Raw genomic sequence first — 20,139 nt, forward strand, 5'->3', positions numbered from 1 at the left:
CTGCAAAACTGCAGTGGCAAAACCAGCTCTAGTCTTAGAATATAGAGGTAAGTGATAGTGTCTGGTGAAAGTGTGCACTGAACTCCAAGTTGCAGCTTCCAGAATACCCTTGGCTGGCACTCCCCTGAGAAAGGCTGCTGATGTAGCTGTAGCCCTGGTGGAGTTGGACCTAATGTTAGCAGGTACTGGTTTCCCATGATGCGTGTAGCAGAAACGTATGCAATGCCCTATCCATTTAGAAATGGTCTGTTTTGAGATAGCTTTTCCTTGTGATCCTGCAGCATAGGCTACAAAGAGCTGGTCAGATTTTCTGAAAGCCTTAGTTTTATCCAAGTAGTAACGTAATTGCCTGTGAATGTCCAAAGAGTGCAGGAGTCTTTCTCCTTTGTTCTGGGGATTTGGGAAAAAGGTGGGAAAATGATTGGTTTGGTTTAGGGCCACACTAGATACCACCTTTGGCATAAAGGAAGGGTTAGTTTGTAGAGAGACTCTGTCTTGATGAAAAATGAGGAAAGGCTCCACTGCCATTAGTGCCTGTAGCTGAGACTCTTCTAGCTGAAGTTATTGCTAGCAGCAGGGCAGTTTTCCATGAAAGAAATTTTAAATCAGCTGAAAAAGCTGGTTCAAAGGGCGGCAGTGTAAGCTTTTCCAGAACAAAGTTGAGATCCCAAGTAGGTGTTGGTGCTCTCCTGGGCGGTCTTATGTTCTTAGCCCCTCTGAGGTACTGTCTTAGGAGTGGATGTGAGAATAAAGGAGGATCCGTGTTGTAATGAGCTGAAATTGCTGAGGCATGGATCTTAATAGATGAAAAGGAAAGTCCTTTGTGCAACCTCTCAGTTAAATATTGTAGAATCTGAGGAATGTTTGGATCAAGGGGATTTTGGCCTTTAGCCTGGCTCCAGGCGCAAAATCTTTTCCATTTGTCTGAATAGGTTTTCCTGGTGCTGGGCCTCCTGGCCTCCAGAATGACATCCATAACCGCTTTGGATAGAGGTGTTGGCTGGTTGTTTAGGTAATTTGCCATGCAGCCAGGTTTAAAGTCTTGAGCTGGCTGTGTAGAATCTGATTGTCTCGCTGGGTGAGCAAGTGAGGAATTTGTGGTAAAATCCATGGTGGGCTGTGGGCCATGTTCCTTAGAACTGGATACCAATGCTGGTGTAGCCAGTCTGGTGCAATGAGTATCATTTGTGGCCTCTCTAATCTGACTTTCAGCAGAAACTTTGCTAGAAGAGGCAGTGGAGGAAAGGCATACACTGTTAATGTTTTCCAACTGAATGAGAGGGCGTCCACTTTCCAAGCTTGTGGATGGAATGTCCTTGTGCAAAATTTTTGAAGTAGGTAATTTTGGGGGCTGGCAAACAGATCCATGTCTGGGCATCCCCATTTTTGAGCTATCATTGCAAATACTTGTGGATCTAGTTTCCACTCGTGTGGATCCATGATGTTTCTGCTTAGGTAGTCTGCCAATGTGTTTTTCTTTCCTGGCAGGAATTGTGCTTGTAATTGAACCTGGTAAGACAGTGCTGTGTTCCACAAGGTCATTGCTTGCCTGCATAGAGGGTAGGAATGTGTGCCCCATTGCTTGTTTATGTACCACATTACTGTGGTATTGTCCGTCTTTATTATTAGTTGTCCTGGGTATAAGAGGTCCTTGAAAGCTGTTAGGGCATTCTGTACTGCTAGTATTTCTTTTTGATTGATATGCAGATGCCTTTGATCTGTATTCCATTTGCCCTGAATGCACTGTCCTGCCATGTGTGCTCCCCAGGCATAGTCCGATGCATCTGTTGTCATAGTTTGCCTGGCTGTGGGTAAGGTGAATGGCTGACCCTTGTTGAGGTGACATGCCTGTGCCCACCATAGAAACTCCTGTTGAAGGCAGGGAATGAGTGATATCATTGTTTCCAAGCTGTGGCTGTGCTGAGTCCATATGCTTTTCAGGTACCATTGTAATTTCCTCATATGCAGTTTTGCAAATGGTATTAGTAGTATGCAAGATGCCATGAATCTCAAGGCCTGCAGATTTTTTCTTGCAGGGAGTTGGGTCTTTGTTGCCATTATTTTGAAATATTGAGTCAGCTGTTGTTGCTTGTCTGGCGTGAGATAAGCCATCTGGGCCATTGTATTCAAGCTGGCACCCAGGAATATTATGTTTTGTGAGGGCACTAGTTTTGATTTCTTTTCGTTTACTGTGTACCCTAGGCAACTTAGAAGGTGTTTGACAAATGCCAGATGTTTTAAAAAAATGTCCTTGCTTTCTGCTTGAATAAGGCAGTCATCCAGGTATGGGTATATTTGAATTCCTCTTTGTCAGCAGTATGCAATTACTGGCGCCAGGCATTTTGTGAAGACCCTGTGCGCAGTATATAAGCCAAAGGGCAGTGCAGAGAATTGATAATGCGTTGAACCTGCAATGAAGCGGAGGTATCTTCTGCAATTTTGTCTTATAGGGACATGCAGGTATGCCTCCTTGAGGTCCAACGTTACTAGCCAAGCATTCTTGCCCAGCATGGGAAGAAGCTGCTGTAGTGTTAGCATCTTGAATTTTGGTACGTGCAGATAGGTGTTCAGAATTGAAAGATCCAGAATGGGTCTCCATGCTTTGTCTTTTCTTGGGACTAGAAAGAGTCTTGAGTAAAATCCTTGTCCTTGCTCCTGTGTAGGTACCTGTTGAATGGCTCTCATGTCCATGAGAGCTGTAATTTGTTTTTGTGCCTCTGCCCATTGATTTGGTGTGGCAGGTTTGGCATTCCTTTTATCCTTGGCAAGGTAAGAAAGTGGAATCTGTAATCCTTGTGAGACAATGTTTAGGACCCATTTGTCTTTTGTGATGATGTGCCAGTTGTCTGCAAAAACTGCTAATTTTCCTCCCAAGGGAGCTGCCAGGAGAGATTTGCTTGGTAGTTTGACGATTGAGTCATTGTGTTTGTCTTCTGCTAGCTTGGGGCCTGTCTTCTCCTCCTTTTTGGGTAGCAGTACCCCATTGGCGAGGTTTGTAAGAGCCTTGTGACTGACCTCTGCCCCTTGGGCGTCTGTATTTGCCCCTCTGTGATCTGTCAGAAGCTGGAAAGGACCATTTTTTTTGTTGGCCAATTTCTGCTGAAACAAGGGGCTTGTACCTGTAAAAAAATCCTTGACCATCTGCATAGACTTTGCCTTATCCTCCATTTTCTTTAAAACCTATTCTGCTTTGACATCAAATAATACATCCTGCTGTAAAGGTGCATCCAATAATTTTGCTTTAACATGATCAAGTAGGGTTTGTTCTTTTAACCAAGCATGTCTAGGTATGACAGACCCAGTAACAGCTGCTCTACAGGAAGCTTCCAATGAATCAAATCCACATTGTAAAGTATGTTTGCCCACCTGTTCAGCTGCATGCAACAGATCCTGCATTTCCTTGAATTCAGACTGTTCAGTTATGTGTGCTCATTTTTTGTTTTAATTGAGACATTAGGAATTGCTGATATTTCAGCATGTGAAACTGACAATTTAATGCTCTCATAGCCAGAGTTGCTGATGTGTATATTTTCTTTCCCCATCTATCTAGGGCTCTGGAATCCCTTTCAGAGGGCACAGGATTTTTAGCCATAGAAGCTTTAGCCCCCTTGGGACCCTGGGACATTGTTTCTGGGTCAGCCACAGGGCTTTTATAAAGGAATTTGTGTGAGTCAGGTACTCTGTAGTATCTGTCTGGTTTGGCTGGAGCAGGAGGTAGAGAGTCTGGATTTAGACTAGACTCCAAGTAAACATCATCCACAATGTCTAAAACTGGAGGGATAGCAAGTGGTCTGTGCTGGGGTAGTAAAAGGAACTCTCGGAGCCTTTTCTTAGAATCATAGTAGTCCTGGCCTTCCCAGTGGAAATGTTCCCTCGTGGTATGTAAAGTTTCCCCAAAGGAGTAGTCTTCAGGGGGGAGATGCTGAGGGAATACAGTCTCCAGCATCAGAGCCTTCATAAGGGGGAAAAGTGTAATACTGTTCCTCAGAAGAATCTGAGGAAACTGAAACCTGGTCAGAGGAAGCATAATCCTCCTCTTGTCTTGGTCTTTTATCTGGAGGGGGATGGGAACCCCTGATTAGGGTAATCAAATCTTCAGCCATCTTAAGCATCTGTTTCTTAGGCATGGGGCCTTGAACTGTAGACTGATGTACAGTCTTTTTTGGTTTTAAAGGAGTTTTAAGCTTAGCATAAAATTTAATGGTGAGTGTAGTCGGTCTGAAGACACCTTCTGCAACCGAAGGTGTTTCCACTGCACCGGGGTCTCCTTCTGCTCCGGTGTCGGAAAGGCCTAATGAAGATGGCTGCGTCAGCCTAATACACTCCGCTTGAGAATCCGCAGCTGTCTGGGGTTCCAATTCTGCGGTCGTCAGGGGCTGCGTAGGCGCCTCACTGAAAACCGGATAACCGGCGACAGGCCCAGCAGAGACCGCGGAGTCTGGCTTGTTCCTAGGCTGCCTGTCCTTATCCTTGCGTTTTTTATGCATGCCGGTTGTCGTTTGCTCCAACGGCATGATATAATTAAATTTCCTACCAAAGTAATGTTGTGCGAAGTCAAAATGGCGTTTGATAGTTCGTTTATTAAACCTAGCACAAAACCAACAACCTGTGACGTCGTGGTCTGGGCCTAGGCAAGGAATACAATAAGAATGGAAGTCCTTATGAGGTATTTGCTTCCCACAAGAAATGCAATTGTTAACTTTTTCTGACATCGGACTGAGGCAAGAAAAGGTTCCCCAACGGGGTACTTAGCTTTATTGAAGACTTCAGACTGAAATTCGAATCGAAAATCTCAGGTGTCGGCCGACCGGCACTTGTGAACTGCTTCTGCTTCGGGCACCGTGCAGCAAGAAAGACTGAAGAAAATGGCATTGGATGCCTCTTGTATACCCCTGGCACACTGACGTCAGGGAAGAAGTGACAACAACCAATGCCGGACCAAGACTTTGGAACTCAGGCCGACTGCGGGACCGCCTGATGGCAGGATAACCCAAGTGTGATGACTGCAGCAGGGTAACATGATGAACATCAGCATTTTGGATCTTGCCCTTAATAATATGGAGGCATCTTGCACTATCCCTTGTGTATCTTTGTCATTTGTTAGGTCTGACCATAAAGCCAGCTCCTCTGAAACAAAATGAAACCAGAGACCCCTTCCACCCAATGTACCTTTAGAATTTTCTCCAAGACAAACTACCTACTCCTAAGTGGTATACTGGCAAGCTTCTTCTCCCCACCAAATCCAGTTAACTCCGCTGAATATGCAGAAATGTGCACCACCACACTATACCAGCAGCTGCAGAGATGCAACTGCAGCCCAGAGAAACAAGTACAGACAAACCCAAGATACAAATCCACATGGCTGAAAGTACAGTTTTGTACCTACCATAAATGTAGATGTCCGAACTGGATAGCATCTGCAGTCATAACAAATGGGTTGTCCTGTCGTCAGGCAGCCCTTCGGTCGGCCGGATTCCAAAGTCTGGGTCCGGCTTCGGCTGATGTCGCACTCCACCCGACGTCATCTCTGCTGGTCTTCGGGTATAAAGGCATCAGCCGACGCCATTTTCCTCAGTGTTTCTTGCCCCAGATGCCAATTGCTCTCTTGGAAAGCTAAATTTTGGATAAATGCCAATGTTTCCAAAATAGTAGAAGGCAAACACAAAAAATAAACATGTATGTACATATATACAAACAAATACACCATAAGAGACTCCCCCAGCTAGCTATTAGGGGTAAATACCCTAGGAGTACCGCAGAGGGAAGGAGGGAGGGTAATCCTGACTGCAGATGCTATCCAGTTCGGACATCTACATTTATGGTAGGTACAAAACTGTACTATGTCCTTCATGGATGCATCTGCAGTCATAACAAATGGGTAGAATACCATAGCCAAACTAGGGAGGAGGAATAATAATTATGGTGTAGTCAGGATCCCTTGCAGTACAGCAGTGGCAAACCCTGCTTGGGATCTAGAATATAGAGGTAAATTATAATGCTTGGCAAATGTATGCACGGAGGTCCAAGTAGCCGCCTCAATAATGTCCTTGGTTGCCACTCCTCTTAAGAAAGCTGTGGTAGTGGCTGTAGCCCTTGTAGAATGAGGTCTTATGTTCTGTGGAATTGGTTTTCCATGGTAGGAGTAACAGAATCTTATGCAATTTCCTATCCATTTGGAGATTGTCTGTTTGGAAATTGCTTTTCCTTCCCTTCCTGTTGCATAGGCTACAAAGAGCTGGTCAGTTTTTCTGTTACCTTTGGTTCTGTCCAGGTAGTAGCGTAACTGTCTGTGTACATCCAAGGTATGCATTATTCTTTCACCTCTGTTTTGTGGATTGGGAAAGAAGGTAGGTAGGTGGATTGCCTGGTTTAAAGACACACTGGATACCACCTTAGGCATAAATGTAGGATTAGTACTCATGGACACCCTATCTTGATGGAAGATTAGGAAGGGTTGCACTGCCATTAAGGCCTGTAGTTCCGAAACCCTCCTTGCTGAAGTAATAGCCAGTAGGAAAGCAGTTTTCCATGACAGGTGTTGTAGATCTGCTGTTGCTGCCGGTTCAAACGGAGGGAGTGTCAACTTTTCTAGTACAAAATTCAAGTCCCATGCTGGTAATGGTGGTTTCCTAGGAGGTTTTACATTCTTGATCCCTCTGAGAAACTGCCTGAGTAGAGGATGTGAAAAGACAGGAGGATCAAAGCTGTATTCTGCTGAAATAGCTGATGCATGTATCTTGATGGAGGAATAGGACAGGCCTGTATGTAGAAGCTCTGCCAAGTACTCCAGAATGTTAGCAATATCTATGTTCGACACATCTTTTCCTCTTTCAGTACTCCAAATGACGAACCTTTTCCATTTTCCTGCATAGTTCCTTCTTGTTGAAGGTCTGCAGGCTTCAAGGATAATGTCTTTAACCCTTTGTGAAAGGTCTGGGTTAGTTACTGCTATGTGATGTTCCAGGCAGTCAGTTGCAAGGTTTTTAGGTTTGGATGTATGATGTTGTAGTTGTTCTGAGTTAACATCAGAGGCATCAGGGTATTGACCACATTTTCTCCTGAGACATGCTCCTCAGCAATGGGTACCAGTGTTGTCTTGGCCAGTTCGAGCTATCAGAATTATCCTTGGACGTTCCTCTTTGATTTTCAGTAGTACCTTGTGCATCAAGGGAAGAGGTGGGAATGCATATGCTGTCAGGCCTTTCCAGCTGAAGGATAGAGAGTCCACCTTCCATGCAAGTGGGTGGAATGACCTTGTGCAGAATTTTTGAGCTGGTGATTTTGTGGGGAAGCGAATAGATCTATTTGTGGCATTCCCCATTTCTTTGTGATGGCCTTGAAGATGTCCGGTGTAGCATCCATTCGTGAGCATCCGAGGTGGTTCTGCTTAAAATGTCTGCTAGGGTGTTCTCTTTTCCCGGTACAAATATTGCCTGTAACTGGATGTTGTAGCTGAGAGCCAGATTCCAAAGGTCCAAAGTCATTCTGCATAGGGGTAAGAATGAGTGCCTCCCTGTTTGTTGATGTACCACATGACTGTGGTGTTGTCTGTCCTTATCATCAAATGGCCTTCTTTGAGGAATGGTCTGAATTTTAGGATTGCCAGTTTTACTGCCAGCATTTCTTTTTGTTTATGTGCAGGTGCAGCTGGTCCTGAGTCCACAGTCCTTGTACGCATTTGTCCAGCATGTGTGCCCCCCATCCTAGGTCTGAGGCATCCGTTGTGATGGTTTGGGTTTCTCGAAAGTTGTGGAAGGGTAAGCCTGGGTTTGACTGGCATGCCCGAGCCCACCATAGGAACTCCTGTTTTAAGCATGGGATTAGTGGTATTTCTGTTTCTAAGCTGTGCCGGTGTTGAGACCATAAATTCTTTAGGTACCACTGTAACTTTCTCATATGCAGTCTGGCATGTGGGACCAAGATTATGCATGATGCCATGAAGCCCAAGGCCTGCAGAACTTTTCTTGCTGTTAGTTTGTTCTGCTTTGTTAATGCCAAGAAGTAAAGAGGGAGTTCTTTTTGTTTTTCTGCAGTTAGGAATGCCATCTGTTTTACTGTGTCCAATTCCACGCCCAAGAAAGTTCTTGTCTGGGATGGTATCAGTCTTGACTTTTGAAAATTGACTGTGTATCCCAGGGCTTGTAGCAAGTAAATGACCCTTTGTAAATCTGTTGTCAGCTTGCTTTTGTTGTCCGCTTGTAACAGGCAGTCGTCCAGGTATGGATAAATTTGGATTCCCTGTACTCTGCAGTGAGCGATTACTGATGCCAGGCATTTTGTGAATACTCTGGGTGCAGTAGATAAGCCAAAGTGCAATGCTGAGAATTGATAATGCTCTGATCCTGCAAGAAATCTGAGGTATCTTCTGCAATTTGGTCGAATGGAGACGTGCAGGTAGGCCTCCTTGAGATCTAGAGTTACCAGTCAACACTCCTTGCCCAGCATGGGAAGAAGTTGCTGTAGGGTCAGCATTTTGAATTTTGGGACAATGATGTATGTGTTTAAGATGGACAGGTCGAGAATAGGTCTCCAGTTTTTTTTCTTTTCTTGGTACTAGGAAGAGTCTGGAGTAGAATCCTTTGCCCTGTTCTGTTATTGGTACCCTTTCCACAGCTCTCATCTTTATTAATTCTGCTGTCTGGTGCAGGGCTTCTATTTTTTGATTTGGGGCAGGTTTGGCATTCCTCTTTTACTGGTAAAGTGTGGAAGTGGAACCGTAGCCTTGGTCTATGGTTTGCAAAATCCACTTGTCTTTTGTAATATAGTGCCAATTTTTCGAGAATAAGGCTAACTTTCCGCCTAATGGTGCTGCTATTTGCTCCCTGGTAGGCGGAGTCAGAGCCAAGTCACTGTGATTGTCCTGTTGCAGTGGCAGTGGTTGTGTCTGTGCCTCGGTTATTGCCTTGCCACTGTCGTCCTCTGTAGGCACCTCCTCTGGATTGATTTCTGCCCCTCGAGCGTCTGTTCCTGCCCCTTTGTGATCTTGTGGAGTCAGGAAAGGACCAATTTTTGGCAGGCCAGTTCCTGCTAAACCTTCGGGGCTGAACCTGTAGGAAATCTTTAACTGGTTGTACAGATTTTGCCTTCTCTTCCATTTTCTTCATTACCTGCTGGGCAGGTTGCCGAAATAGACTGGCCTTATCCATAGGAGCATCCAATAGCTTAGCTTTAACATGATCCGCAAGACCTGTTCTTTCAACCATGCATGCCTTCTTATAACTGTGCCAGTCATGGCTGATCTAAATGAAGCCTCCAGTGCATCATAGCCACATTTTAAAGAATGGTTACTAACCTGTTGGATGTTATTCACCATTTCTAATACATATTTCTTATCTAAAGATTCATCAGAGGACAGCTTTTTAATTAACTGATCAAGCATAAACTCTTGGTATTGGATCATGTGAAACTGACAGTTTAAAGCTCTAGCTGAGAGAGTAGCAGAGGTGTAGACTTTTTTCCCCCATCTCTCTAAGGACCTGGATTCCCTTTCAGAGGGAATAGGGTTTTTGCTGTGGTCGAGGCTACTGCCTTAGGCCCCTGGGATATAGTTTCGGGGTTTGCAAGCGGGGCCTTGTATAGGTGGTGATGAGTGTCTGGCACCCTGTAAAATCTATCTGGTTTGGCAGGGGCTGGAGGTAAAGAATCAGGTGCAGTGCAGACATCATTAAATGCATCGTCCACAAAAGATAGGACAGGAGGTATAGCTAAGGGCCTATGTTGTGGTAAGTGCAGAAAAGTCCTAAGCCTTTTTCTTGAATCTGAGAAATCTTGTCCCTGCCATTGGAATTGTTCTCTCATGGCATGTAAGGTTTCCCCAAAGGAGAATTCCTCTGGTGGAGAGGCAGCTGGAATGGATTCTTCAGCATCTGAATCTTCATAATTGGAAAAAGGAGCCTCTGGCTGGTCTGTAATGTCTGAGTCATCCGCAGAATCATCAGAAGACACAGGCTCGGGGGGCTCTGCTCTAGGTCTCTTTTCTGGGGGCTGAGAGGCCCTGTCTGGGTGAGATTGGGATCCCTAATTAAGGATATTAAATCTTCTGCCAGAGTAAGCATTTGTGAACTAGAAGTGGGCCTGAGTGAGGGTGGTTTAACAGGCACTGATTTAGCTGATTTGGCTGCTTTAGCCCTGGCAAAGGCCTTAATAGACATGGCTGCAGGAGGCCTAGCAGCACCACGTGCTGGGGTAGAGATATCCAAGGGGATGGTGTCTGATAGATCAGTAGGAACCACAGTTGTAGGCAAAATTTCTGAGGCTAGTTCAGGTAAGGTAGCAGGAGCCTCAGTAGTAGTCATGGATTCGCTGTAGATTGACCAGTTTTCTCGGTTTCGCCGAAACCGAGACACTCGTGGCTTGCTTAACCGTGGTTTCGCCGAAACCGCGGACCGCGAAAGTGTCGGTCTTTTTCTTTGCGTTTTTTAACAATTTGGGTAGTCGGAGGATCCGACGGCATAATGTACGCAAAATCTGAGCCGAAAAACTGTTCAGCAAACTCCGACCGACGCCTAAGCGTTCGTCGGTTGAAGGAAGCACAGGCCGAACAGGCTGCTACGTCGTGGTCTGGGCCTAAGCAAGGCAAACAGTAAGAGTGGAAATCTTTATGAGGTATTTGTTTCCCACAAGTTAAACAGTTATTAACTTTTTCTGACATCGGCTGAGGCAAGAAAGAGTCCCCAACGGGGTACTTAGCTTTAGAAGTCTTCGAAGTAGTATTCGGTAGTAGTAATCTCTGGATCTGACCGACCGGCACTTGCGAACAGCTTCTGCTTCGGGCGCCACGCCGCAAGAAAGACTGAGGAAAATGGCATCGGCTGATGCCTTTATACCCGAAGACCAGCAGAGATGACGTCGGGTGAAGTGCGACATCAGCCGAAGCCGGACCCAGACTTTGGAATCCGGCCGACCGAAGGGCTGCCTGACGACAGGACAACCCATTTGTTATGACTGCAGATGCATCCATGAAGGACATCCAATGTGATACCGTGGTCAGCGGAGAGGCTCCAATGAGAAATTCTGCAGTAAACAGAGGAAATTTAGTTTGTAGTAACAGGCAAGATTATATGTAATTCAAAGAGAAATGTCTGCAAACTTAGCGGAAACATAAACTGGATCAGTAGTACATTACATTTGCCATCTTAAGGCACATTTAAGATTGATACTGTCATTAATACTAGGGTCTGCATCAGCTCCTAATAAGAGCTGCCAACGTAATTCTTTGAGCTCTAGTAAATTGTTCACATCTCCTACAAAAGGCAGTAAAGCATTCTAGTACACAAAATTCAAATCTAATGAAATGGTTACAAGTCAAGCTATATTTTGCAAGAGCATTGCTAACATAATGTGATCGTATGGCAGCACAATGTTCTTTAATACGGTCAGACAACTTGCGAGTTGTCTTACCCACATAGAAATCAGTGCAGGTATTGCATTTCGCAGCATAAACAACATTCATGGTATGGCAATAGTAATGTTTAGAGTGATGTACAGTATAGTTGCAATGTTGGAAAAATACAGAAGTACCAGTTAGAATATATTGGCACGTAACACAGTTCGTGCAGGTAAACATTCCTGGCGTGTCATTAGGTACCTCAGTAGTGGAAAGTACAAAAGGAGAATCTCTATTTTCAAATTTAGAGCGTAGCGTGCAAGTTCTCTTATACGAAAAAAGTGGGTTATTTCCTAGTGATTTGCATAAGTCTCTGTTAGTGGAGACAATGTTCCAGTTTTTTTGCAGTATGGATCTGATGCTTTGCATATCTCTGGAGATCGGAATCGGGAAGCTGCACCATCTGTTAGCGGAGGTGCTTGCTGTGGAAAGTTTTGGAGTGAACCCATATCTCAGAATGGGTTTGTGGACAGTATGCCTATTAGAAATGATTTCATTCAGCAGCTTCAGCAATTTTACAGGATACAAGCCAGGCCTATACGAAATACATATGTTAAGTAGCAGATGACCTTCTGCACTGAGGCCTCACCAAGAAGATTAACATCAGCAGGAGAGGAGCTTTCACTTGCAGAGATAGGACTTCCTTGATGGTATGTATGCCTCTTGCAGATGGTCAACATGTGGTGGGTGGTGACCACAGTGAGGGATCAGAGGATCAGTGTCCCTAGGATAGGATCCAGACAAAGTACTGATAAAAATGGGAGTAAGAAGTTGTCCCAATGTTGTGTCAACAGGGTTTAAGATAAAGTAAGAAGTGGGTTTCAATACAGAGTTCTGGGGTCGCTACTGTATACCACCAGTCCCTATATTTGTGAAGTGTTACCTGCGCATTCTCAATGTTAAGTTTAATATATTCAAGGGAGGAGTAGGCCTGTCAAGGCTGTGCCTTGTATCCCCTTCCTGTTCATGATTTTCATGGCCAGAATGTCAAGGTGAAGCCAAGGTTTACAGAGTATCAAGTTTGTGGACAAAAGGTCTGCCTCTGTGTTAACTGTAGGTGATGCTGTCTTTTGCCTCAGGTGACTAATCTATGGCACTGACTAGGGCAGTTCATGGTTGATTGTGAAGCTTCATGGATGATAATATTAGCATTTCTATATCCAAGAACATGATTCTCTCCTGAAAAAGCATGGACTGCTCTCTGCAGGAAGGGGTAAGCAGCTACCTCAGCTGTAGGAAATTAAGTATCTCAGGGTCTTGTTTATGAGTGACAGAGGAAGGGATTGAGAAGACAGACCACCAAATGGGTGCATCTGTAGTAGTACTATGACTATTTTGTGGATGCTTAAGCTGAAGCCTCAGTTTACCAGCCTGTGTCTTCATCCTCATCTACAGGCATAAAGTTTGCGTGTAGTGTCTAGAAGCATGGGGTCAAGGGTACAAATGAATTAAGTGACATTCCGTCATATGGTTGTTGGTCTCACTTTACATGACAAACAGTGAAGTGCTCAGCAATCTGGAAGGATCCTGGAGTACAGGCACTGTTGCTTAAAACTGAGAGGAAACCACTGAAGTCATATGGACACCTAAACATACACCTCCTACATACTTCCCAAAGGAAGTGAACCAAGCACGGTCTACTCAGTGGAGAGCCTGAGGCGGATCCAAGGTACGCTGAGACGTCTCTTTCATCTGGTTTGGAAATGCCAGCTTGGGATTGCCCTGATATTCCAAAGAATGAACCAGAGAATGCTGCAGGAGAGAAATATGGTCTTCTCTGCTCAGCTTGCCACCACCATAACCACCAGTCATGACCAGAACAAGCAGCTTACCAAAACTTAAAACACAGTCAAGAAAGCCATTATTAAAAGCTTTTAACATAAATCTATTTTTAGACATGCTAAACACTTTGTTAACCTAACAGTTTTTTGAACTATCTTGCAAGCATAAGACAGCAGAGATTTAGGCTTTTAATTCAAGGATAAGCATCTTTATATACAAAATATTCACTTTCACTTACAAATGTACTACACAGTAGAATATGATTTACAGGACTCTTATCACCCTCCATGATAAAGAAAACAAATTCACCTTTCTCTTATTTTTGTCGAGGATGATTCACAGTACTCATGGTAGGAAAGTCAATATACTTGCTACATACAGCTTGTAATAGTCACATGGTGGAAAACACAGTGATTTTACTGCTGACATTTTTCCAGAGTAACTGTAGTGAATGACAGAAAACTGTGTGCTGATCGATCACTTCAGCTGAAAGAGTCTTATTAAATTAAAAAAGAATGTAAATTAAATTTTGTCACATTGATGGTCTTTTTATACAGTACAAGTAGCTCATAATGAAACTGGTACTTCTTTGTATACGTATGCATGCAACTGTGCTTAGAAGAATTTACTTCAGTGCCATAGAGAGTTATTAAATTAAGAAGGTATTTCTCTATAGCCATAAATTAATTACGGTTTGTGCTGTAAAGCATGCTACTATTCCTTTGTATAAAAGTTTTAATATCAATTAAAAACAATATTTTAAATACTCCTTCTGGTAAACAATTGGGGGGGAGGTCTTGTCTGGAGTTTGGATGGAACAGAAAGAAAAGTGACTGAAGGTTTGAAATATGCCGCACCAGCTAGAGTTAACATTTGTCTTATATTTATAATGCAAACTATGTGAAACATGAGCAATTTAAATCTAGCAACCTTTTGAGCATGCCAAAAGATCCAAAGAAAATGGGGGCTTTAGTTTACCCTACAGCTGTAAACTAGCACTTCGTAGAAAGAGGAGCACCCATCTAATATGGTCATACTGCAGTACCTCTACTTTTAGTTTTAAAAGTATAAAGTTAGTGTCCATTTGACAGATACCTAAAATGTCTGTTTGTTGAAAGGTTACTGCCCCACAGAATTCATTCCTATCTAGCTACAGAAATAAGCTTCAACTGATGCCAGTTTCAATGAAGCCAGAATATGAGACATGAACTTGCCTTAGTTTTACAAGTTCCAGCTGTACAAAACAAAATGAAGATCAAATAAAAACACGTCAGTTACAACCATATCAAACCCAGACCACACACACTGTATATACCTGGGGGTGGTGCTGCTATTCCAGGAGGAGGAGGAAGCCCGATGTTCACCACTGTCGCAGGAGCACTTGGGGGTAGGTTAAAATAATTAGCAGGGCCTCCTTCTTCAACTGTAGTTGGAGTAGGAAGAGCTAAAGAAGAAAATCAAAAGTATAGCTATTTACTACAAAACATTAAATGACAAACGGGCATTAAACAGGTCTAAACAATGCATCAGACTATAAAGTGAGGCTTCTCAATATCCTGTAAATTTCCTTCTAAACAAAGTGTCACCAAATCAAATGATCCTATTCATATTTTAAGACTAAAATTATAACATCGCTAGTGTTTTACAAAACCGCAGCTATCAACTTCTTCAGTGACTTGTTACAGCTTAGCTTATGAAGGAAACTGCTGTGCATCCTTAAAAAATAAATAAATAAATAAAAGAAAGTAAATTATGCACTTAGCACGATGATAGATCCTTTCATTGTAGTCTATTCGATACGACACGTTGGTCCTCGAGCCACTTGCCAGTTCTGATATGGCAGAATTAGTGTTCCAGCTTTGAGCTCCTTTAAGAAGTCTTCTTTCCCACAATGTACCTGTTCCCTTTTGTTACCTCAGAACTAGGCTGGTGTCTTAAGACTCAGGCACTTGCAATTTGTGCTGCTCTGGACCAAAAATAGTGGAAATCTGCTGATTCTTCACATGTATGGCAAGGTACAGGAGAAGGTGGGAGGGCTGTCGTACTTAACAGACTAGAACGAAAGGATCTACTGTTACACTAAGTAACTTTCATATCCCATTTATTCAGTCCATTTCACTTGACATGTGGGTCAACATCTCAAGGCACAGTGCCCCTGGGAGGTATCATGACAGAAGACCCTTGAGGAAAGTTGTCCCATAAGATGCTCCAATCCTGGATGCACACAGTCCAATTTTCCAATCCTGGATGCACAGTCCAATTTGTAGTGCTTGACAAAGTATTACATGGAAGACCAGGTGGCACCCTGACAACCCATCTAAGGATTGGGCTTTGGAGAAGACTAGTTGCTATTGTTCTCGTAGAATGAGCTCAAGTAGACATCTAGACCTCCAAATAGTACAGTTGTGTAAAATCTTACCATAACAGCAGGTGCCCTTGTCTTCACTGCTGCAGTTTTCCTCACACAAGAGATCTCCTGCCAAAGATAACCCAATGCCTGCCCAGTATACCAAAGCCTTTATTATTTACAGGCTCCGGTTGTCACACGTATGCTCCCCGTGCAAAGCGTAGGGCATAAAGGTGACATACAGATGCACACACCTCAGAACTGAAAAGCCCCAGGAGGAATAGAATTGTCACTAGGAACCGTGAGGGCCATGCATAAAAAAAGGATTAGTACAAAGAGACACCCTGTCCCTGTGGAAAACTAAGACAGGTGGGGACAGTCATGGCAGCCTAAAGTTCAGAAACCTTCTTAGCTGAAGTGACAGCCAAATGAAGAACAGTCTTCCAAGTACAATGTCGTACAGAAGTTGAAGCTACAGGCTCAAAAGAACCCAGAGTCAATTTTACAAGAAAAAAATTAAGGTCCCAGATAGGCAGAATAAGTTTCCCGTGAGGCTTGAGATTAAGGATGCCTTTGAGAAATTGTTTGACCTCAAATCTGGAGGCCACAGGAAGATTCAAGGGCAGACAAGCAGAAAAGTACAGTTTTGTACCTACCATAAATGTAGATGTTCGAGTACTAATACAGCTGCAGTAATCACAGATGGGTTTTCAGCCGTCAGGCGGTCCCTCGGTCGGCCGAATTCCAAAGTCTTGGTCCGGCGTCGGTTGTCGTCGCTTACTCTTCTGACGTCAGTAAGGCCAGAGTATATAAGACACAGCCAACGCCATGTTCTTCAGTCTTTCTTGCCCCAGATGTCAGGTGCCCCCAAAAGGAAGGCAATACATAAATAAGGCTTATCTACATATGCAGGCAATGCAATGTAATGCAAAATCAGTGTAAGCAAGCAAATAAAACATAGCAGGATAACCCAGTCAGGTGGGTATGAAGAGGTTGTTAGGCCCCATGCCTTTACCAAGTGGGGAAGGAGGGAGGGAAACCTGTACTGCAGCTGTATTAGCACTCGAACATCTACATTTATGGTAGGTACAAAACTGTACTATGTTCATCGTGCATACAGCTGCAGTAATCACAGATGGGTAGAGTCCCAAAGCTATGCATAGGGTGGTAGGTACTATGAGGAACTGGGTTGAGCCAGAATGCCCTGCAAAACAGCAGTGGCAAAGCCTGCTCTTGTTCTGGAATATAAGGGTAGGTGGTAGTGTTTTGTGAAGGTATGTACAGAACTCCAAGTGGCTGCCTCCAAAATATCCTTAGTAGGAACGCCTCTGAGGAAGGCTGTAGAGGTGGCTGTGGCCCTGGTGGAGTGAGATCTGATACCATTAGGGACAGATTTCCCATGATAGGAATAACAAAACCGTATGCAGTGGCCAATCCACTTGGAAATGGTCTGTTTGGTAACTGGTTTCGCTTGAGCCCCTACGGCATAGGACACAAAAAGTTGTTCTGATTTCCTGAAGGACTTTGTTCTGTCCAAATAATAACGTAGCTGCCTATGGATGTCTAAAGTGTGAAGCAGCCTCTCCCCTTTGTTTTGAGGGTTAGGATAAAAGGTAGGTAGGTGTATGGCTTGATTTAAGGCTACCCTGGATACCACTTTTGTCATAAAAGATGGGTTGGTACGAAGGGAAACCCTGTCCTGATGGAAGATGAGGAAGGGCTGCACCGCCATGAGGGCCTGTAGTTCAGAAACCCTACGAGCTGAAGTGATGGCCAGAAGGAAAGCTGTTTTCCAGGACAAATGCTGCAGATCTGTTGAGGCAGAAGGTTCAAAGGGAGGCAATGTTAATTTTTCTAGTATGTAATTAAGGTCCCAGGCTGGTATTGGTTGCTTCCTTGGAGGTCTTATATTCTTAGCCCCTCTGAGGAACTGTCGTAAGAGTGGGTGAGAGAATAAAGGAGGATCTGTGTTGAATTCTGCAGAAATGGCTGAGGCATGTATTTTTATGGAAGAAAATGAAAGTCCACTGTTTAGCAGTTCAGCTAGGTACTGTAAAACCTGAGGCAAGTTAAATTTTCTACGGTCCTGGCCTCTTTTCTCATTCCAACAGCAAAACCGCTTCCATTTTGCAGAGTAAGCTTTTCTAGTAGATGGTCTTCTGGCCTCCAAAATGACATCCTGCACATCCTTGGAGAGTAGGGACTGTTGTGGTGTCAAGGAATTTTCCATGCAGCGAGGTTGAGGCATTAGAGGCAGGGACCAAGGAGGAGTATGTGTTAGGCTCCTCAGGAGTGGATACCAGTGTTGCCTTGGCCAATCTGGAGCAATCAGTATCATCCTCGGTTTGTCTGTTCTTGCTTTCAAAAGCACCTTGGGCAGAAGGGGCAGAGGTGGGAATGCATAAACTGTCCATGCTGTCCAACTGAATGAAAGGGCGTCCACTTTCCAGGCCTTTGGATGAAAGGTCCTTGAACAAAACTTTTTCAGTTGATGGTTCCTGTGGGAGGCAAAAAGATCTATGTCTGGCCTCCCCACGCTTGGATTATCTCTGTAAACACCTGAGGATGTAACTTCCATTCGTGTGGATCTGTCATATTTCTGCTTAGAGTGTCTGCCAGTGTGTTTTCCAGTCCTGGCAAGTACTGTGCTTGAAGTTCGATTTGTCTTTCCAGAGCCAAGTTCCAAAGAGTCATGGCTAGTCTGCACAAGGGGTATGAATGTGTTCCTCCTTGTTTGTTTATGTACCACATTACTGTGGTGTTGTCTGTTCTTATCAGTAATAGTCCTGGATGCAGGAAGTCCTTGAAAGCTGTAATTGCATTTATCACTGCTAGCATTTCTTTTTGATTGATGTGAAGGTGCTTTTCCTTTTGGGACCATTTGCCCTGAATGCACCTGTCCTTCATGTGCGCCCCCCAGGCGTAATCTGAGGCGTCTGTGGTTATGACTTGTTTTGCTTGAGGCTTGCAGAATGGAAGGCCTGTGTTTACTTGACATGCTTGGGCCCACCATAGAAATTCCTTTTGCAAACATGGAATTATTGGTATAATTGCTTCCAAACTGTGACTGTGTTGAGACCATAGATTTTTTTAGGTACCATTGAAGTTTCCTCATATGCAGCTTTGCACATGGGATTAGAAGAATGCAAGATGCCATGAATCCCAGAGCCTGCAGGATTTTCCTTGCAGTAAGCCTGGTACTTTTTGCTAGTGTTTTGAAGTACTGAGATAGTTGCCCTTGTTTTTCTGGCGTAAGATATGCCATCTGGGTGTTTGTGTCCAAGTTGGCACCCAGGAAGGTTATTTTCTGAGATGGTGTTAGTCTTGATTTCTCCTTGTTGATGGTATATCCCAGAGAAAGCAGTAACCGTGTCACATAAGCCAGATGTTCCAGTAGTATGCTTGCTGTCCGCTTGGATCAGGCAGTCGTCCAGATAAGGGTAAATTTGTATCCCTTGAAGTCTGCAGTAGGCAATCACTGATGCCAGGCACTTTGTGAATACTCTGGGCAGTAGATAAGCCAAAGGGCAATGCAGAGAATTGATAGTGGATTGAACCTGCAAGAAATCTGAGGTATCTTCTGCAACTTTGTCTGATTGGGACATGCAGGTATGCCTCCTTGAGGTCCAATGTTACCAGCCAAAACTCCTTGCCCAGCATGGGAAGAAGTTGCTGTAATGTGAGCATCTTGAATTTTGGCACGAGTAGGAATGTGTTTAGGATGGATAAGTCCAAAATGGGTCTCCAGTCAGTTCCTTTTCTTGGTACCAGAAAAAGTCTTGAATAAAAACCTTGACCTTGTTGGAGTGTAGGTACCTCTTGTATAGCTCTCATGTTTAGGAGCTTTGAAATTTGCAGTTGTGCCTCTGCCCTTTGATTTTGTGGCAGGTTTGGCATGCCTCTCATTTTGGAAGAGTGTGAAATTGAAATTTGTAGCCTCTGTTTATAATGTCCAGTATCCATTTGTCTGTTGTGACAATATGCCAATTGCTTGCAAATAATGCTAGTTTCCCTCCCAAAGGTGCTGTCAGCTGAGACTTGCTTGGCATGGAAATGAGGGAGTCATTGGGTTTGCTTCCTGTATTGTTGTGCACTGTCTTCACCACCTCTTGGTGCTGGAGATTGCCATTGTCTGCCTCTATATGATCCTTGTGATTGCCCTCTGCCCCTTGTGCGCCTGTATCTGCCTCTTTGGGGCTTGTCAGTGGCTGGAAAGGACCAGTTTTTTGAAGGCCAATTTCTGCTAAAACGTGGTGGTTGGACCTGTAAGAAAGCCTTGACAGTTTGCATAGATTTGGCTTTTTCTTCCATTTTCCGTAGTATGTCCTCAGCATTAGTACCAAATAATACATCCTTTTGTAAAGGAGCATCAAGAAGTTTAGCTTTCACATGATCAGGTAAATTTTGTTCCCTAAGCCAGGCATGCCTGCGAATGACTGATCCTGTGGCAGCCGCTCTACTGGAAGCCTCTAGGGCATCATAACCACATTGTAAGGTGTGTTTACCCACTTGCTCCACTATGCATCATATCCTGTAACTCTTTTAAATCTGGTTGTTCAGGTTGAGACATTTTGTTCCTTAATTGTGATAACAGGTACTGTTGATATTTAATCATATGAAACTG

General features: G+C 43.9%; 1 protein-coding gene across 1 annotated transcript in view; it reads right to left on the bottom strand.

Annotated features, from left to right (window-relative positions):
- The window catches only part of RBM22 (RNA binding motif protein 22), a 770,819-nt gene that overhangs the window by 122,724 nt on the left and 627,956 nt on the right, over window positions 1-20,139 (bottom strand). The window contains exon 10 of the mRNA XM_044069395.1: window positions 14,484-14,612. Within this exon, the coding sequence (XP_043925330.1) occupies window positions 14,484-14,612 (129 nt within the window). The remainder of the gene's footprint in view (window positions 1-14,483; window positions 14,613-20,139) is intronic.

Source organism: Protopterus annectens, chromosome 4.part0, assembly GCF_019279795.1.
Source record: "Protopterus annectens isolate FY-2018-M chromosome 4.part0, PAN1.0, whole genome shotgun sequence".
Classification (NCBI taxonomy): domain Eukaryota; kingdom Metazoa; phylum Chordata; order Ceratodontiformes; family Protopteridae; genus Protopterus; species Protopterus annectens.